Below are 19,509 nucleotides of genomic sequence, written 5' to 3'. Positions count from 1 at the left end.
AACCAGAGACAAAAAAAAGTGTATAAACAAAAAAACTTATCAAAAAAAAAAAATTATAAACGGAGGTCATAAAAAACATATGTTCGTTATTCCTGTAAATCTTATATTATTGTGTGTTACTTGTTTCTCAATTTTATTTTTTTGTATTTTTTTCGCGTGGTTTTCGTACTGCTTTATGTAATTATTTGCCTGTAAACTTGTTAAACATTTGAAACTTTAAATTGTGTTAGTTTTTTTCTACATAGTGGCTTTTTTTCTGGCAATGGGTGATGTGGAATTGATTGCTTGTGCAACCAATCCTTTTACGTGATACGGGGTGATATGAGAGACGGCATATAAAGGATATTTAGTGTTATGTGTATGGACATCGTTAAGCTAACCACTGCTAACAAAATACCAAACGTGGTAATACAGAGACTACAAGCAAACTATGGGCAGTTCTGCAACGCCTGGTGTGGAAATGACGATATCAGTTAGAACCTAACTAACCCGAAGATATACAGCTGTATCAGGGATTAACGCTGACGCACCAGGAAGAATTAAGCTTCACGAGAACACGAATAATGGTTTATGGACAAACTCCGGAATGCGCTGTCAATCATTTATTATTTCGTATCGCGTGATACGTCATTTGTTTCCCTTATTTGAGTGATGTAATCGCCTATATATATATTGGACTTATTTTACTCGATTTTCAGAGGATATAAAATTATGTGTTAAAAGTATAGTTAACGTTGCGATTATTCGCATTTGTTATTATGTATCGCTAAGTTTACCGCCGTTTCACTAATAAAAAAGTGTAAACTGTTATCATACAACCAAGTTGTCAATAAATTAGCTACCCATCTAGTTAACAAGGAGTCAATAACATTTTTCAAGTAAACCCGTTCAAACAAATAAATAACTATAAACTCTACAATACCCAATTTTAACTTGTTTAAAAAACTTTTTGAACGCGAATCAGTATTTTACCTTTTTGGTCACCAAGGCGTTGTAGCCTAGTGCTAAACCGTCTGTCTTGTAAACAGGAGATCCTGGGTTCAATCCCCAGTAACGGAAAGTATTAGTTTACTATAATGAAATTGGTAGTTAATTTTAAAAACATTTTTTATCTACCTAGTTTAAAATAATATGTTAAATTTTAAATAAAACTAAGATTTATAAACCTATCATGACGTTTATGTTAAATTAGGCTTTTGTTTATCTTCCGGGTGTAATCAACAGCTTTTGCAAATTCTAACTCGCGCAAGTAAAAAAAAAGTCAACTGAATTTTAATAGTTTTTCATGCTTTTTGCTTCACGGTCGGTGCAAAGTTTTTGTACCTGTAGAAAATCTATTAAATTTTATCGTTCATAATGATTGGTTGTGTACAAGAATATAAGATGTTTGTTTATCATTATTATAAACCGGTTATTAATTGGTTGATAATGTTTAAGACGCCTGATCGGAAGGTTAATTTATGTATTACCGCTAAACTAAATTGTTTAACTGTTGTCAGATCATTAATAACTTTTAGGGTGACGGATTATATTAAAACAACAAACCAACTTAAAAACGCTAAATAAAACTACATAATACATCTAACTTTAAACATTAACAGTGACGGTAACATAACACTATAAAAGGGCGTTAAACTTGTTAATAAACACATTGATACAACTAACATTACACGATAGCTGTGCCATTATATTATTGTAGCGTATTTTATATTTAATAAACACACTTTTTTCAGTTTATACAATTTAATCAACGACTTAATATATTATTCAAATAGAATCAGGTCAGTATAAACATAAAACAAAGAAATACAATAATATAATTGATCTGTGAGAAAAGCAACCCTCCTATCTCAAACAAGAACAATATAATCTAGAATGAGAAATTGCGGCAAAACTAAAGGCGTAGTGACGTAGACCAAAAAGGCCTTAAACCGGAACGATTACGTCACAAAACACTGTAAATAGGCAACAAAGCAAACATCCGCTCACGTTACATTATGTCAGGGCTGCGGGTCGACGTCCGGGTAGAGACCGGTATACTAAGCAAACTAGAGATCAGTAATTATTCTACTGCATCTCAAGTTTCTTAAGTACCAATTTTTTTAAATGCGTTGTTGATTACCGCATCTGCACGTGCCATTTGAGCTTATTATTTCTCGTCAAAAATAACACTTTTTTTGTCATAAATATTTCTCTTTTGAATATGCAACCCGTTGAACTCATTTCAACTTGCACTAGGGTCAAATATATAGCATTGTACATTGGATCCCATATCACCACCCCCTCAAAAACAAAGAGAATTTTGGTAGTAACTAAAAAAATAAATTTTTTTTCGAATTTTAGGTGGCTGTATTTGTGATAATGTTAAAAGTTTAACACTTAAACTTATTTTTACAACAATAAAACAGTTATATTCTTAAATAATTTAGGTGTTCACATATTACAAAAATAATTGAAACAAAACTTAAAAATGAAAAAAAGGTGTAGCCCAGAATATTGTTAAATAAAAATAATAACACTAAAAAATATACATATTTGAAATTACTAATACGTCAAAAGAAATATTTTATATTAGTTTATACTCTTGACGCCTTTGCAGGCGGTTAAATCTGATTGGTGTAAATGTTGTGAACCGGTACATTTTGTATGTTGCGGTCTCCTTGCGTTATAATATTATATATTGGTGGTTGTTTAGTTGGTTGTTAGTGCGCACTGTGATTCAGTTGTTTTTGCTAATTTTGTTGATCACAAACATGCTTGATATAGTTGTCTTTTATTGTAACCGTCTGTGTGTTTTTTTGAAATTTGGCGTGCTTAACATGATACAGGTTGCGATGATTCGGTGTCGATTCGATGTGTAAAACCATGCATCAGGGCGCCTTTTAAACCTCCTTTTTAAGTAAATTCGAAAATTTGTCAGCGATTTTTCTAAAATGGTTTGACAGATCGGGGCATGGTAACTCCATTTGAATTGGCTGGGAAACGAAAATTTCGTTTCGAAAATCGTTTCGCCGAAACAAATTTTGTTTCGCCGAAACGAATTTCGTTTCGAAGAATAAATAATGTTTCGAAATGAAAAAATTGTTTCGAAATTTCGTTTCGAAATTCCCTAGGTGGTACAAAGAGTAAATTTTTTTCCGATTTTCAATTTTTTTCAAACTTAATTTAAAATTATATTTTTATTGTAGTTTAAAAACTTTAAAGTATTTTTTTTAAATTTATATACAGTGGTAAGTAATAAAGCCTAAATAATGTTTATTTTTTATATGATTTTATAGAAAACATTCTAAAATTAAATTTTTATAAAATTTTGATAAAATAATATGTAAAGAATTAAAGTTAAATAAAAAAATGTATATACTGTGAACTTAATGGAAATACATTTTTAACTTATTATGGTTAAATTATTTTGATTGCCTGTTTTTTGTGGCATTTTATATATAGTTGTTATTTATAAATGCTAATTTTTGTATTCATTTATTATTGCTCTTAACCTTTTAAAATACTTATTTTTAGAATCATCATGTTCCTAATTATTAAGCACATTAAAGAAAGTAAATAAAAAACAACAGTTTGCAATTATTATTGTTAATTTTGTACTTATTTATTAGAATTATCCAGTTCTTAATTATTAAGCACACTGAAAAAAGTAAATAAAAAACAACAGTTTGCAATTATTGTTAATTTTGTACTTATTTATTAGAATTATCAAGTTCCTAATTATCAAGCACACTAAAAAAAGTAAATGAAAAACAACAGTTTGCAATTATTGTTAATTTTATACTTTTTTATTAGAATTATTAATTTCCTAATTATTAAGCACAATAAAGAAAGTAAATAAAAAACAACAGTTTGCAATTATTGTTAATTTTGTACTTATTTATTAGAATTATCAAGTTCCTAATTATCAAGCACACTAAAAAAAGTAAATGAAAAACAACAGTTTGCAATTATTGTTAATTTTATACTTTTTTATTAGAATTATTAATTTCCTAATTATTAAGCACAATAAAGAAAGTAAATAAAAAACAACAGTTTGCAATTATTGTTAACTTTGTACTAATTTATTAGAATTATCAAGTTCGTAATTAGTAAGCACACTAAAGAAAGTAAATAAAAAACAACAGTTTGCAGTTATTGGTAATTTTAATGTTTTTGAAAAAAATTAAATTGTTTTTTTTAAGGCCAATTTTTAACCAAAATAAAGGTAATGAGAAATTTTAAAAACCAGAAAGTACACATTATTAACATTTTTATATTTAAAATGATTATGATAAATTTATTTATGATAATGGTTAAAAGCAGTTAGTTAAACAACTATTTATAATAAAATATATGTATAGTCAATAGAGGTAATAAATGGACAGTTAAAATTGGGAGGTAATTAGTGGACACCATTCCCGTTTTTTTTCAGGGTTTTGTGGTTATATTATCTTAATAGTAAGGCTTAAATGATTAGCATTTTTTTAATTATATTTTCAGAAAAAAATTATGTTGTTTTAAAAATTTAAAAAAAATTTAAATTTTTCGAAATATCTGAATAATTGAATTGACAATATAAACTAAAAATATTCCTAACCATATAAAGCTCAATGTCACATTTATATTTGCATCACAGTTTTAACAATATGCCTCCAAATATTACCTCCACACTATTATGGTGAATGGGGGAAATTATTGGATGCATTTTATGAAAATTTTTTTGTTTTTTTTACAATGCAAACTAATCCTACAGTACCTTAAAATAACAGTTATTACAAAAACACTAATTAACATTAACAACACTCAAGGGTTTTAAAAAAAACAAAGGAACAACTGTTATAAAACTCTTAATTTAAAAATGCCAAGAAAGTATTTGTAACAATATTTACAAAATCAATTATCTAAGACAAAAAATCATCACGAAAGAGCTTTAAGAAACTTACTTTTTTACAAAAATAAAAGCATCAAAAGAGAAATCCATGTGAATGAATAGAAAAATTATATGTTAGTTTTTTTTTAGTATAAAAAGTTGACAGATAAAGCATATGTAAAACCCGCGAATGTTAGGAAAACATGAACATTAAAAACATAATAAGTGGAGATTATTTGTAGTTTATAACTTTAAAAGAAGAAGTTTAGTCTCCCATGAGCAGTTTTCCATATTAAAAATATGTTCCACCCATGCATTTATTACAAAAAAAACGTTACAGACCCATAAAAAATGAATATGGCCTTATGAAAATTGTAATGAGTATAGGTATTTCACGTCGTAAATGAAATTTTCCTTTCTACATATCTATTTTATGTTCTACAAAAAAGCGTCCATTAATTTCCTCCAGGGTGTCCATTAATCACCCCATTTGCAGGGGTAATAATTGAACAAAATATTTGACTTAAAAATTAAAACAAAAAAGTGATGGCCAATTTTATCAAAAACATCCAATAATTACCTCCATTGACTTACTTATACATTGCAAATTTTAGATCATAATTTAGTTTTATTTTTAATACAGACGAATAATTTTTTTTTTTAATAACTTAAAAAAGTTTTCTTTTTTTCTTTGGCGAATAAATCTCGCTATCTGAAAATCTTTTTGTAGGAGAATCTATAACAAAAAACAGTTCATTTTACAAATTTAATCACAGGTATATATTTTAATAAATATATTTTAAAAAAATTATTAGTGAACTTACATTTAGTTATAAGACAAGCATCATAAAATCTTCGGTCATGAGGCCACCTTACAAAAAGTTTGTCCTCTACTTTAATATTGTGGAAATCTGCAAGTTTACTTCCATCTATTTTTACGTCACAAGGGCGATAAACATCCAGTTCCAAGTCGTCATCGATGAATTTGACTCTTATAAAGCGTTTAGAGGTATCTATGCAAATAAAATAACAAAATTTACAACCATAAAAAGTAATGTCCAATTTAAACACAAAAAATATATCATTTTTTTAAAATGACTTTGTTATAATATAGTAGCATCTAAATTTATTATTTAAACTTTAACAGGTTAAACTAACTGTAAACAAATCACATAGGTAGTAAATATTAAAATGCTTTTTATTCTACAGCAGTATACTAATATTGACTAAGTTATTATTTCTTTGAGTATTAAAATTAATTTATTTCTTATAGTAAAAAAACAGATATAATATATTCATGTCCATTGGCTGCGATACAAATGACAGTTTTAGACATTCCACAACATGGCGACAATTCCACAACAGAAAAAGCTGTTTTCTTAGCGACATTTCAAAGAAACTTGCTGACATTTCAAGCATTAATTATCGCGAAATTTTTTAGTTTGCATATATAACTATCAATTTAACGCCAAAAATGCAGCATTTTGCAAATAACTTACAGGTGCGACATACACAGCAAAATTATAAATGGGGGTGCATGCACCCTCAGACATGTAACATGTCTCCTTGACCTTCAATAAATTTACATTACCATTTATTTTCTGTAATTTAATACTTAACTTTAATAGGAGTCAACCAATCAACCAACCACTGCACATACCCAAAAAAATAAAAATCAAAATAGAATGTAAAAAACTATAAAAATAGATATTTACAACTCTAGTTTAAAGGTTTAAAATGCCTAGTTGGATATCATATATTTGTAAAATGTGCACCAAAAAGCAGACATAATTAACAATTTTAATTAATTTAAATTATAAACACTTCACAGATAAACTACATTTTTCAAACTTAACTTCCTTAATTTTTGTAACATTTTTCATAATCGTATAAAAAAATGATTTTAAATCTTTATTTTATTCTGTGTATTAATTCATGACAATAAACTGTCTCTGGTACACAAATTATTATTCAATTTCTGGTTTAACTATTCTTGTAAATTAACCAAGTAGGCCATAATCTGTCATATCAAATTAAAATAGACCAGCTAAACTTTACAAAACATTACGCTATGAAAAAATAAAACGCCTATCTTTGTCATATATACAGTTTTCATACAGTTGACAAAATTTGTTTAATGTTTGAATAAGGCATAAACAACAACAAAAATACACTTACCAGATAGAGGATTGTACGGATTATCAATTTTCGTAATTTCGTTTTGTTTTTCCATTTTCTCAAATAATTCTACGGAATATATAAAAGTATAACTGTTTATGGTAATTTTTTAAGGTTAATAATAGTAATGCTGCTGCTTTAGTTAATTGGCTTTTTTGTGGTATTTTTTTACCAGAAATTATTGTTATATTATTTTAATCATACTGCTATTTTTACTCAGTTAGTAACACAAACCTGTTGCTGGTGGTGTAGTTGAACCACAGTACTCCTCTGAGTTATTGCTAGTATTGTCATACAATATGTTATGTAAATTCACTCTTACTTCATTCAAGTTATAACCAACTGTTGTTGTTTCCTCTGCAATAAAAATAATTTATTCTATTTTTAATAAAAATAATGCTTTTATTTTTATAAAATAATAAATTAAAAACCTAGCAAGCAATTTTATTTTTAATCAAAATTTTATTTTTACATATTACGCTACTTATTACAAACCTGTTGCTGGTGGTGTAGTTGAACCACAGTACTCCTCTGAGTTATTGCTAAAATTGTCATACAATATGTTATTTGAATCCACTCTTACTTTATTCAAGTTATAACCAACAGTTGTTGTTTCTTCTGCAATAAAAATAATTTATTTTATTTTTAATAAATATTATATATACAGTGCATTCATCTTAAATTGCAACTAAACAAGGTAGTACTACTCTTATTTTTATAAAATAATAATTATTAACCATTTTTAATAACTTATAAATATTTAAATTAAAAAATTAGCATAATATAAATTAGCCCTATTGATTATAAAAGGCTTTTTTATAATTTTAAACAATAATTTAATTTTATGTTGATTTTGTTCTGTTAAAAGATATTAAAAGCTTAAAATCACATCTTTTACTAATAAAGTACAAAATGAATGAAAACAGTTTTTTAAAAAAAAAAACACGCAAAAAATATTTAGAAATTTGTATAAAGCACATCGTTTAAACAAAAAAAAAACGACAACTTACTTGGAAATGAAGCTCTGGAAGTCGAAGCTGCATTTTTTAGATTTGTATCCTCCATGTCAACAGATTCTTAAAATAAATTGTTTTTAATTATTGGGTTTGATACATTTCGAGGTATTTATCTTTACGGTTTAATTAATAGTAAAATCGTTACATTTTACAATTAGTTTTAAATTGACTATATTAATTTGATTATAAGACACTCTTTTATTAAATCCTTAACTTTACTATTAAGAGATTAGGCTATAAATAATCTTAGAAGTGGTTCTTTACCTTCAGCTATTTTTTCTAAATATACTCTGGCATTTTCTACAATTTGGCCTGGGCTTGTTATGTCATAAAATTTATCTTGTACCTCGACAGAATGACCTTCAGCTCTTGCCACTGCTCTTTGTATTACCTTCGATTTACCACCCACTTCTCTTGTTATTAACTTTCTAGTTTCTGTTACATTGATTCCCTTTCCAAAATAATTTTCAGTGACCTTTTTGTAAATACTATTAAATTGGGATGCAGTCATTTTCTCACCAGTGTTATTGCCAAAAAATGAAGGAAATGCTCTATTAACAAGAGGAATTTTGTTGCAATTTTGCAAGTAGGCCCAAATATGATCAGAAACAGCAATAGCATCCTTATATTCTTTGTGTTTAAATACTATACATGCATGACGTTTTCTTTCTTTTTGATCACTTACTAACACAGAAAAGTTTCCACTACTTGTTTCTTCACAATCTTTAATTTCCGATAACAACATTCCTGTGAAAACACTTGATCTACAGCCTTGTGAGCAAATAATTCTAACAAAAATGTCCCCACACAGTTTTTTAATTTCTTGACAATTAAGGGATCCACATTTTTTATTTCTTAAAGAATTTAGAAACAATTCTTGAGCTTTTATATATTTTATAACAACTTTTCCAGGAAAAGCACATTCAGCAAGTGCTCGACGAGATTTATCTTTAACTAATTTTTCCCTTTTTTCTTTTTTTGGTCGTTGTCGCTGAAGCCATTCCTTAACAAGTTTTAAAAGTTTGGAAACAGAATATTCACGAAACAATTCTTCATACTCAATATCCAAAAAATAAATAAAATTTTTTAACGTTGCTAGATAAGAGTATCTGGTAGAATCTCGGCCATCCTTGCATACTTTTTCATGTAGAGTCTTATAAATTTTTTGTGGTCGTTTTAAGTCGTCCAGACTCGATAGTAGGGTATATATTTGACGTATGTATGTTTGGACTTGAGATTTACTACCGGCATTTCTATGTCCACTTCCCATAGTTAAAAGTGTTGTTTTATAGTTTTCCAAAACATTTTGAAGGTTAATGTTTATTTTGCTTTGAGCAACAACATTTTTGAATTTTTCAGACCCCTTTTTAATGTTTTTATGTTTGTTAAGAACATGACTTTCAATTCCCAGTACTGCAACTTTACAAATGCAACATATATTACCAGTATAATTTTTGTAAAAACCAACTCTATTGCGTTTAGCAAACGAATCATACATAAAATCTTTTTTATCAATATCTTTGTGTTTTTTTCGATGATGAGTCACATTAACAAAATTTTGCCCACAGTGAGGACATTCCCTTATTTTTCTAGTTGCAGTTTTAAATCTAGTTTAAAAAAAGATTTTATGTGTTTTATATTTTAGTATTAAAATGTATCACAAAACACTTCTACAAAAAGTTTAAATAGGCTATATCAGTGGTTTTTAAACTTCAGGCAGCTCTCTCACTAAAAATTAAAAACATCCTGTTTTTCCAATTTTTATTATCTAGAAGTAGTTGTAATTGTGTGTACTTTATGATAATAACCAATATAACAAAACCCCATTATTAAAAAGACAGTTACCCTACTATATAACAGTTTTTTAAGGAAAAAATACTAGTTTAAACATAATAGATATACCCAAAACTAAAAAATTTACAAACCTATTGGACTGTGAGGAAGAACTTTCACTATTACATAATTCTTTCTTAAGTTTTTTTTTAGAATTTATTAATTGATAACAATACCTGAAAAAAATAATTAATTCGTTTTAAACTTCATTTAATAAAATGTAATGGAAGTACAAAAAACTAAAAAATCATTAAATATTTAATTTAGTATAAGTTACTTTTCACTGAAATTATTATAAAATTGTGAATTAATAAATACCTTTCATCATCAGATGAACATTCAATACAGGATAAATCATTGCCATTATAGTTATTCCTTTTTAACTTGTAAGATCTACATGGAAATAAAATGCCTTTTATCATTAAAAGAAGAATATTTTAAACATAAAAAATACTTAACAAAACATATCCCTGGAAAAAAATGTTACTTTACTGAACATAGTGGGATATGTAGTTAAATTATTTAAATTATAAAATAGTTCAATTTTTTTCACTTAGTTTACCAATAAATAACCTTTTTTTATAACAAAACTTATTTAGAACAAACTAAGTATTAATATAATTCAAAAAAATAAAAATTATTTTTCAACAAACCGCAACGAAGACTCAGTATCACTACTGGAACTGCTTGATGATGACCTAAAACACCACGATTATTATTAATTTCATTTTTTACTTTTTAAATATATCATCGTTTAACTCACCTAACAGAAGATCTTTTTTTACTGACTAAAGTATGAGAAAAGCGCTTTTTTTTTCTTCGTTTCTTGTATTGGTACCTAGTAGATTCAAAAAGCTAAGTTTATTTTTTGTAAATTCTTCTTTTGTCTTAAAAACACAACAAATAAATTTTTTATATTGAAAATAATTATATATTAATCAATGTATATATACTCCATTCTCAAACAGCAATATGCTTATTTGGGTGTTTTTAGAAAATTTAGTAATTACTATTACATTTCCCTTGCAGAATCATGTACAGAGCTTTCACTATTTGATGAAGATTTCCAACATTGATTTTTATGTTTTAGTTTTTTATGCCTGGTGAAAACAATGTATCTACTTTACAAAAATAAGATAACACAAAAGAATAACTAAAAAGTAGATATATATATAACTTTGTAAACAACCCAAGTTTATATTTAAGTTATTGCAAATAATTTTTTTTTTGTAAGGTAAGCATGCACAAAAAAAGTTATCATGCTGTAATAGGCTTTTTAATATAGATTTTGACTTAAGTGCAGTCGGTATTAAATATTAATTAGAACAACTAAAAAAATATTACAGTCAAGTATCTAAATTTTAGTAAGAACAGCCATAAATTAATGCAATTATTGGCAAATAAATAAATTGTGACTAACTGGGTAAATTTTTGTTCATTATCAGTATTCGAATCACTTGAAGAAATACCTCTGAAACAAAAATGCATACTTGTACAAATTGACATTTTGATAAAACATTACAAATAATTTTAATATTAACGAATGTCTTAATATTGTTCTCATATTTATCGAACCTTGAAAAAAATGTTTTTCTTGAATGTGTCTTTCTAAAAAATAAATAACACTGTTTCATTAAAATTATCGATAACAAACACTAAAATATATCGGTATATATTTCGATCCGTACTCAGGTCGATGCGCACAAGGCGATCTGTACTCGGGTTCAAGTCCATTCGTACTTGCATTGCGTCACCCTTTATATAATTCAGGCGCATATACATGCCGAATCGGTTTATTTAAAGTGTTTTATCTTAGTAGAAATGTGCGATAAGTACTTATATATGTCGTACTTAGTATTGTTAATAAATTTTAATACAATTTAAGTGAACAAGTGTACCAAAAAGTCAGGCCACAGAATTTGGCGTATGGCCAATAAGTATGCTTACACCATTTTAATCTACAAAAAAATAATGATTAAAAGGAAATCTTGTTATTAAAATATATGGTGTTATTTGTTTTTTGTTATGTTTATGAATTGTAAAAAGTTTTACTTTGAAATTATGTATTTATGCTTAAAACAAGACTATTAATACACGAAGTTTTTTTTTATGTAACAAAAAGTGTTCGCTGGTATGTTATAAAAGCTAATCACCGTGACAATAATTTAAAATGAATAAGGTCAACTGATATCTTTTTTACGTCTTGGTTGCGATAATGGTTAAAAGCAGCTGACAAAAAAGATGTCAACAACACAATAATTTATCACTAGAAACGTTGAAAAACACATTTACTAAAGCATATATCCAACATTTATTCAGTAAAAAATAGAAATAGATTATAACTAGCAACATATCATATTTACAAATAACGTAAAAAAGACCGAGTTTGGATCGCCCGTTGATACAAAGGTTTGCGTAGCGGTCCAAAAGGCAAAAAATCACCGCAAAAAAAAAATTGCCGTTGTTTCGAGTACAGACCGCTTTGGTGACATAAACCGGGGTATGGATCGACTGGCAATCACTTATAATGCCTGTAACATTTACATCCAATTCAGTCAATCAGTTAAAAAATAAATTAATAAAAATAAAGTTTAGTGACAAACAGAGTTTTAGCACTTAAAATTGCACAATACAATAAAATTCTGAGTTATATAGGACTCGATGGACTAGTAAGATGGTACAAATCGTGCCTTATAAAACAGTCAGACAGTAAGAGTAGTCAAAACAAAAAGAAAATAAAAAACATTACCTTCCAAAATTCGTTTCCTTATTCATTTTTGATTATATTAGTTCAGTCAACTATAAATAATAACCTAATTTATTACCAAAAACTGAAATATTTCTTAGCAATTATTAAAAAAATAGTTCATAATCGCTCTGTCGTTGGTCAGTCTGTCAGTTGGTAATTAGTATGCATCGCAAAAAAAATTCACAAAACTTTTTACTAAACGTTAGGGGGCGCAATTTTAAAATAATTTTTAATCAAATTTATTTTGATTCCGATTAAATTAAATTGACTTTATTACTTTTTGTATGCCTTAGTTGTATATATTATTTGAAAGAGAGTAAAAAAGTGTTAGATAAACTAACCCTTATTTGGTTTTGACTCTCTTTTTTATTTTTTTACATAAGGTCGTAATAATAAAGCCTGCTTGTTTTTTTGCCGCGTGATTTCGCACATCTACATTCATGTTATAATAATTTCATTTAAATTGTCAAAAATGATTACTAAGTAATAAAATCCGTTTTTGTTTGTATAAAACAAAATTATTTCTAAAAACAATTTTGAAATTTAAAACACAGTTTACTCTTTAAAACAAATTTTGTTTCTCGAAACAATTTTGGAAACGAAATTCGTTTCGGAAACACTTTTCGAAACAAATTTTGTTTCTCGAAACAATTTTGGAAACGAAATTCGTTTCCAGAAACAAATTTTGTTTCAAAAAAAATATCGTTTCGAAAATTGTTTCGTGAAACAAAATTCGTTTCGAGAAACAAATTTTGTTTCGAAAATTGTTTCAGAAACAAACTTTGTTTCAAAAAGTAATTGTGTTCAAAATTTTTGGTAACTGTAGCCTATCTTATAGGCCAGCTTATAGTTCTTTTAAATAATTTATTAAGTGTTTAACTTTAACTTAAAAAAATATATACAATATTTAAATTAAAAACAGTTAAAAGTTAAAAGCCCTCTTTTAAACAATTTTAGCTATGTTAAGTTGTTACTTGATAAGTCTTGCCGACAACAGTCAGACAGTATAAACTTGAATAAATTTTTTTTGGACAATTCTTATACTGGTACTTCATTTACTAAATAAAATTTTAATATGCAGCAGTCAGACGGTAAACAATCTGGCGTAGTAAATGTCTAACTGTATTTTCAAGAATAGTTTTGTAAATTTCTTCTCTGACTGTCTGAACAAAATAAATGGTAAAATGTTAACAGGAAACATGGAAAAAAAGGTAATGCCCAGTTTATACCGGTACCTATAAACTATACAGGTTTGAATGGATCGTATATTAAATGGTTAGCGAATGGACCGAATCGATCAAATGGATCGATCCATTCGGTTCATTTGCTATCCATTTGTTATACATTTGATCCATTTGGTCTATTCGATCCTGTATAGCTTATAAATACCCAGTTTATACTAGTTTTTGACATTTAATTTTTAACAGTCTTGTTACTTTAATTTGTTTTTGACAGTCTTAACAACATAAGACCTTAGCAAGGTAATATATATGTTATATATTTCAGGAACACTTATGCTAAAAGAAAAAGGTTTTCCAAAAAAGATACAGTAACTGAGATACACCATTTCTTAGAGTTTTTGGTGATTTAAAAACCAAATTTAAAAATCGACAAACCTTGTGATGAAGTATTTTTTTCTTGTTCTATACGGTATGTTGATTTTATTTTTATAGATAGAACCAACATATAAATCAATAGATTAAGATGTATATATATGATATTTAATTAAAAAATAAAAATTTATCTACTCAATGACATGTTTAAAATAAACAATATAGGCCTATATAATATATACATTTTGTTGAAAGAATTGGAATCACATCTAGTTTATAGTTAGAAAGAAGTCATAGAATTGTAAACTATAAGAACTTAGCATTTAAACAATTCACTGCTATTGCAAGCATTTTGACCAAACTTTTGTGGGGTCTTGTTTGTTAAATTTTTATTTTCATGATATTTGCAGATTTTCTTGCTAGGTAACATTTTCGTTTACTAACGACATATGCCTATAATTAACAAACTTTTTAATTTAGCTCTCTACGTATTAGCTGTCTCCATATTGTAAATGCTAAATTGTTTTTTTACAAAATAAGTTAAAATGAAAATAGTGTTATATAGGCTTAAATAGGAACAGTGGTAATTGAAAAATTAGCTCGGAGGAATAAAAAGGTCAACAAGCGCATTATATGAGGAAATTATGCATTTCAATTATCATTTTTTTTTGCAGAAAAGACGTCACGACCCCTGTGTGCTACATTTTAATTTGCCCATTTCTAAAGTAAATTTAATTTGCAATCGAATGATGGTGATGGTTAGACTTTGGCACAAAGGAGATTTAATATCTTACAAGAACATTATATGTTAGGCAGGTTTTGGATAAAAATTTTGCAACTCTGTGCAAGCCTAATTGTTTACAACCGAGCCATTCGCATTTTCTTCATATAATACTTCTGTTGTCTCCTTAAACCCTTTTGTGTCAACCTGTAGGTAGCATCATTTAATTGCTAGTTTTTCTACATTTTAAGTACGATCATTTGTTTTATATTTAGTTTAGGCTTTTAACATCTTAGCATACATTATAATTACCTCACCAAAGCAGTTTGTGACATCATTTAAAAAAACACTCTGAACTTTTTACATGGTGTCGCTATTTTTCAAGATATAAAAATTTGATTTTGTTATTAATATAATTAAATTCATATTATTAAGTTATTTTAACAAGATTTATTAAAATAAAATTTATTTTTAGGAATAAGTTTACACTCTCAATAATAATCTTTAAAATGCTGTGTTGAGCTGAAGACCTTTAATTTAAGGTAAGTTGTTTAATTTTACTGATTGTTGGAACTTAGAAAGTAAATATAGCGAATTTATATTTGTTGTTTATTAAAATATGTTGCCACAGTCATTAAGCGAGAAAACTCAACAATATTAAACGCTAAAAACAAATAATAAATGAAAAAGTGTTTGTTAATTAGTAATATTTTAATTGCATGTTATGAAATGATAATTTAAATTAACATTATTATGGTTTAGAATCTTCAAATACCAAACAAATTGTTATTGTCAGTAATATTAAATTTTTGCTTCTAAATTCTCTGGCTGGTTTACGGCTTTCCAAAATTCTCTCTTATGGGGAAATACTTATGGAGAAATTGTCTTGTCAGGATTACGGCTCTCCTAAATTCTCTACTATGGTAAACGACTCGTTGTTTTGTCTAGAGCCGGACAACATGAACCTTAACATTCTTTATTTTGCTTTTTAATTTTTTTTTCCATATTTTATTTTTCAACTAAATCTAGTTTTAAATTGCTATGGTGTTTAGTACAAAATTTTAAAATTTTTGTTTCACCTTATTTAGATTATTCTACTGAAAGACTTCATTGTGGTCAATTTTAAGAAATATGAAAACTGGAATTAAAAAAAAAACTGCTTAATTTTATTAAAATGTTTTTAATGTTAAGCTTCTATTAAGTGCTGGATTTTAATTATTTTTTTGAATGTTAAACTTAAATTAGTTATAACTTATTCAAATTTACCAACTGTATTGTACCACGATATAATTTTGTATTAAAAAGTGTTAATTTTTAAATGGAAACAAAATTTATAAAATACAACTTTATTTTCGTTAATGCTTATGATTTTTTTTTTCTTAATGACAAGCTATGTGCTATGTTAACATTTTAAAAATAATGTGTATGTTAAGTGTGATTTTGTACCAATTTCACCAACTGTAATTTAATGTTCTCGTATTTACCAACTGTTATTTCACCAAAAACTTTTGACATAAAATAAAACAAAGGTGCATTAAACGAAGATGTTAGGCACGAAAAGGTACATAACCTGATTTTAGATTGTGTATTGCACCAGTATGTGGTGTGTTCACTAAGGTAATTTTAATGTATTTATAAATAAATGCCATTAATGGTAAATTCATCAGGCAATTTGCGTTTATAAATTATTTCCCGTTCCTTCCCTCATTTTCCAGTTCTTTTATTTTCCGTTCCTTCATTTTCTCGTTTCCTCATTTTCCGGTTCCTTCATTTTACCGCTCCTTCATTTTCCGTTCCTTTATTTACCGGTTCCTTCATTTTCCGTTTCCTTCATTTTACCGTTCCCTCATTTTCCCGATCTTTTATTTTCCAGTTCTTTCATTTTCCCGTTCCCTCATTTTTCGGTTCCTTCATTTTCCCGTTCCCTCATTTTTCGGTTCCTTCATTTTCCCGCTCCTTTATTTTCCGTTCCTTTGTTTACTGGGTCTTTTATTTTCTGTTCCTTCATTTTTCGCGTCCCCCCTTTATCGTAGGCAGCTTTTTTTAGTTCCTTCATTTCCGGTCCCTTTATTTTACCATTCACTTAAATTTCTCGTTCCCATTGTAATTACATAAAATACTACAAAGTTTAAAAATGGTCCTCTACTGCCACCTTACCACTAGAAAATGCAAATTTTGCTCGAAACAAAATTTTTTTTTCTCGAAACGATTTTTGTTTTTCGATACGATTTTTGATTTTTGCCATGTAGATGGGTATGGAAAGAGAGGAGCTAGTTCGCGAAATTAATCTTGCAAAGGGGTTCTTTAACGCAAGTAGCGTCTTCTTTTTTGAGAAGAGAGTCGTAATATTTTACGCCGATAACAGCGTAATCTTTTGGTTGAGTTATTGCGCTTCTGGAATAGTTTATGTTTAACTATTGCAATATAATAACGACAATTTCATTATTTACTTTTTCTGATCCTTGAACTGTTAACGGGTGGTAGTGTAGGAAAGCGCGGTTCTTCATCAATTCTAATGCCCTTAGCATCTCCATCAATTCTAATACCAAGGCTTTCCTAGCCTCAAACCAGACTTGATGCCGGTTCACACCGAACGACGAGAAAACCGTATGACCTGTTGGTGGCCTTGGACAATAAAATACAGCATTGGCCACTGGGGTACTAAAAACAGAACATTATTAACCAGAATCAACTGATATTGATTCACCAAACAAAAGAAATACGTAAGAAAACCATTTTCACCGGCGCAATAATAATTTTCGTTCGGCGAACCGAAACGGTGCAAACTTGCTACCATCCCGTGCGGTTTAAACACCGTACAAAAGACTTATTAATATGAAAAAACTCATAGAGACTGTATTTATGTATATTTAAATATATACAGGTTATAAAGGGGACAAACAAATTAACCCCTTTATTCAAGGACAAGTCTAACGCCCATAAGGCAGTTAGACGCTCTAAATTTAATCGTTATTATATTGAACATGGTCCAATTGTGTATTTTTCGCGTGCCCTTGTAAACATTGTCGCTATTTGTTATGTAGAGCCAGTTAAAGCTGTGCATAATTTCCTGTTCAGTCGTACTGTATTATTCTATCTTTTGATGTAAAAATGTGGATTGACAGTTGTCCGTTTTTGTGTTTTTCCTGCGCGATTTTATTTTCTGACAGTTTGTATATTTTTTGGTTCCTAAAACACCTACCTATTTTTACTTTGCCAAGTTTTATATCTAGAATTAGTTAACAGTAGAATACCATAATAAAGGATGTAGTCGATATACGGAAAACGTTTTTTGTGTGTGTAATGTACTCGTAATTATGTTTCTCGCTAGGTATATAACCTAGAAACCAGATTTTGTAGTGTGTACGTAAATACCGTTTTTGTATATGTGTAATGTAACTTTCGGGATAATTATGTGATGAACGTGCTTGATCAATATATATATGTTGTCTGTAGATTCAGTTTGCTATTTTTGACCATTTTAACGGGTCTTAAACCCTGTTTTAGACATTAGAGACTTATACTTTATACATCATTGCATTCATATTCGGATAAGAGCACCCTTAGGAGTCAATACTTTTATAATTAAATTTTTTTTTACCTCAGTCCCTACACGACAAACTCGTTTCGCCCAGCTCGAATACCTATGCCTACAGAAGTTATTTGGAAACACTTTTATCGTTCGGAAGAGATGCCAAAGAAACACACTTGCAATCTTCCATGTGGTAGGCTGATTCTGGATCAAGATTTGATATTCTAGCTAATGCTAACGCAGGTTATCGTCAACGCAAACAAAAAGTAGCCCAAAGTCGTTTGTTGGACACGCTCGGAAAACTTCATCTCGACTTGTTTTTAACAACGTTACATGTTGAACGGTGTCGATTAAAAAATAAAACTTTTACCAAACAACAGCAATTTTTATTGCATGGCTTTTGTAGATGAATTTAAGTTAAAACTGAAAGAAGCATACTTACTAGTCCGCAAAGTTTAACTTAATCCTGATTTTCAACTGGCTCATATTAAAACCTTAAATAACAGCAAAATACCCCATCCGTCGTGTCGAACTTAAAATATTTTCTATACCCAGAGGAAATTTAAACCCAAATAATCCAATTTTTTTTGGGGGACAAGTACCTAAACGTATCGTTATTAGATGTGTAGATAACACATCTTTCAACGAAGAAATCAATCGAAATCCTTTTAATTTTAAAAAACTATATGATCAACTATGTAGCTTTGTTTAACGATGGCAAAATGATACCCAGTGCTCCGTTCACACCCGCATTTAATATAGATCACTACTTTATGAAGTTACTGTTCCTTATCCGATAGCACTGAACAATTTTTTCAAGATACTGGTAATTGCATCTCTTCCGCAGACTACAAAGCTGGCTACACCTTGTTTGCTTTTAATTTGACCGCCGGTGGATGCAAAGCATCAACATTAGACTTAATTCAACAAGATTCTGTTCGACTCGAAATTCACTTTGATAAGGCGCTCGAACAAACTATCAACACAGTCGTTTACGCAGAATTTGATAATCTTATACAAGTCGATAAACATCGAAATCTTATTTTAGATTATTAAAATGTATTCTTTTGAAATT

General features: G+C 28.2%; 1 protein-coding gene and 1 long non-coding RNA gene across 2 annotated transcripts; one reads left to right on the top strand and one right to left on the bottom strand.

Moving 5' to 3' along the window:
* Positions 1-5,329: 5,329 nt before the first annotated feature.
* LOC145755827 (uncharacterized) lies at positions 5,330-11,127 on the bottom strand. Its single transcript, XM_082572069.1, has 12 exons — positions 10,896-11,127; positions 10,643-10,717; positions 10,533-10,577; positions 10,198-10,272; positions 9,972-10,055; positions 8,311-9,653; positions 8,041-8,106; positions 7,526-7,648; positions 7,265-7,387; positions 7,031-7,099; positions 5,677-5,865; positions 5,330-5,588 (listed from the first exon to the last, which is right to left on the bottom strand). Coding segments are annotated over exons 1-12 (2,262 nt in total). The 5' UTR covers positions 10,898-11,127; the 3' UTR covers positions 5,330-5,520.
* Positions 11,128-13,541: 2,414 nt separating this feature from the next.
* On the top strand, positions 13,542-16,155 carry LOC145755473 (uncharacterized). Its single transcript, XR_014284207.1, has 5 exons — positions 13,542-13,839; positions 14,135-14,278; positions 15,378-15,444; positions 15,665-15,825; positions 15,991-16,155. It is a non-coding gene; the product is annotated as an uncharacterized LOC145755473 (long non-coding RNA).
* The last annotated feature ends 3,354 nt before the right edge of the window (positions 16,156-19,509 follow it).

This window comes from Corella eumyota, chromosome 6 (genome assembly GCF_963082875.1).
Source record: "Corella eumyota chromosome 6, kaCorEumy4.1, whole genome shotgun sequence".
In the NCBI taxonomy this organism is placed as follows: domain Eukaryota; kingdom Metazoa; phylum Chordata; class Ascidiacea; order Phlebobranchia; family Corellidae; genus Corella; species Corella eumyota.
Note: the sequence above shows the minus strand (reverse complement) of the source record. Positions and strands in the feature narration are given on the sequence as shown.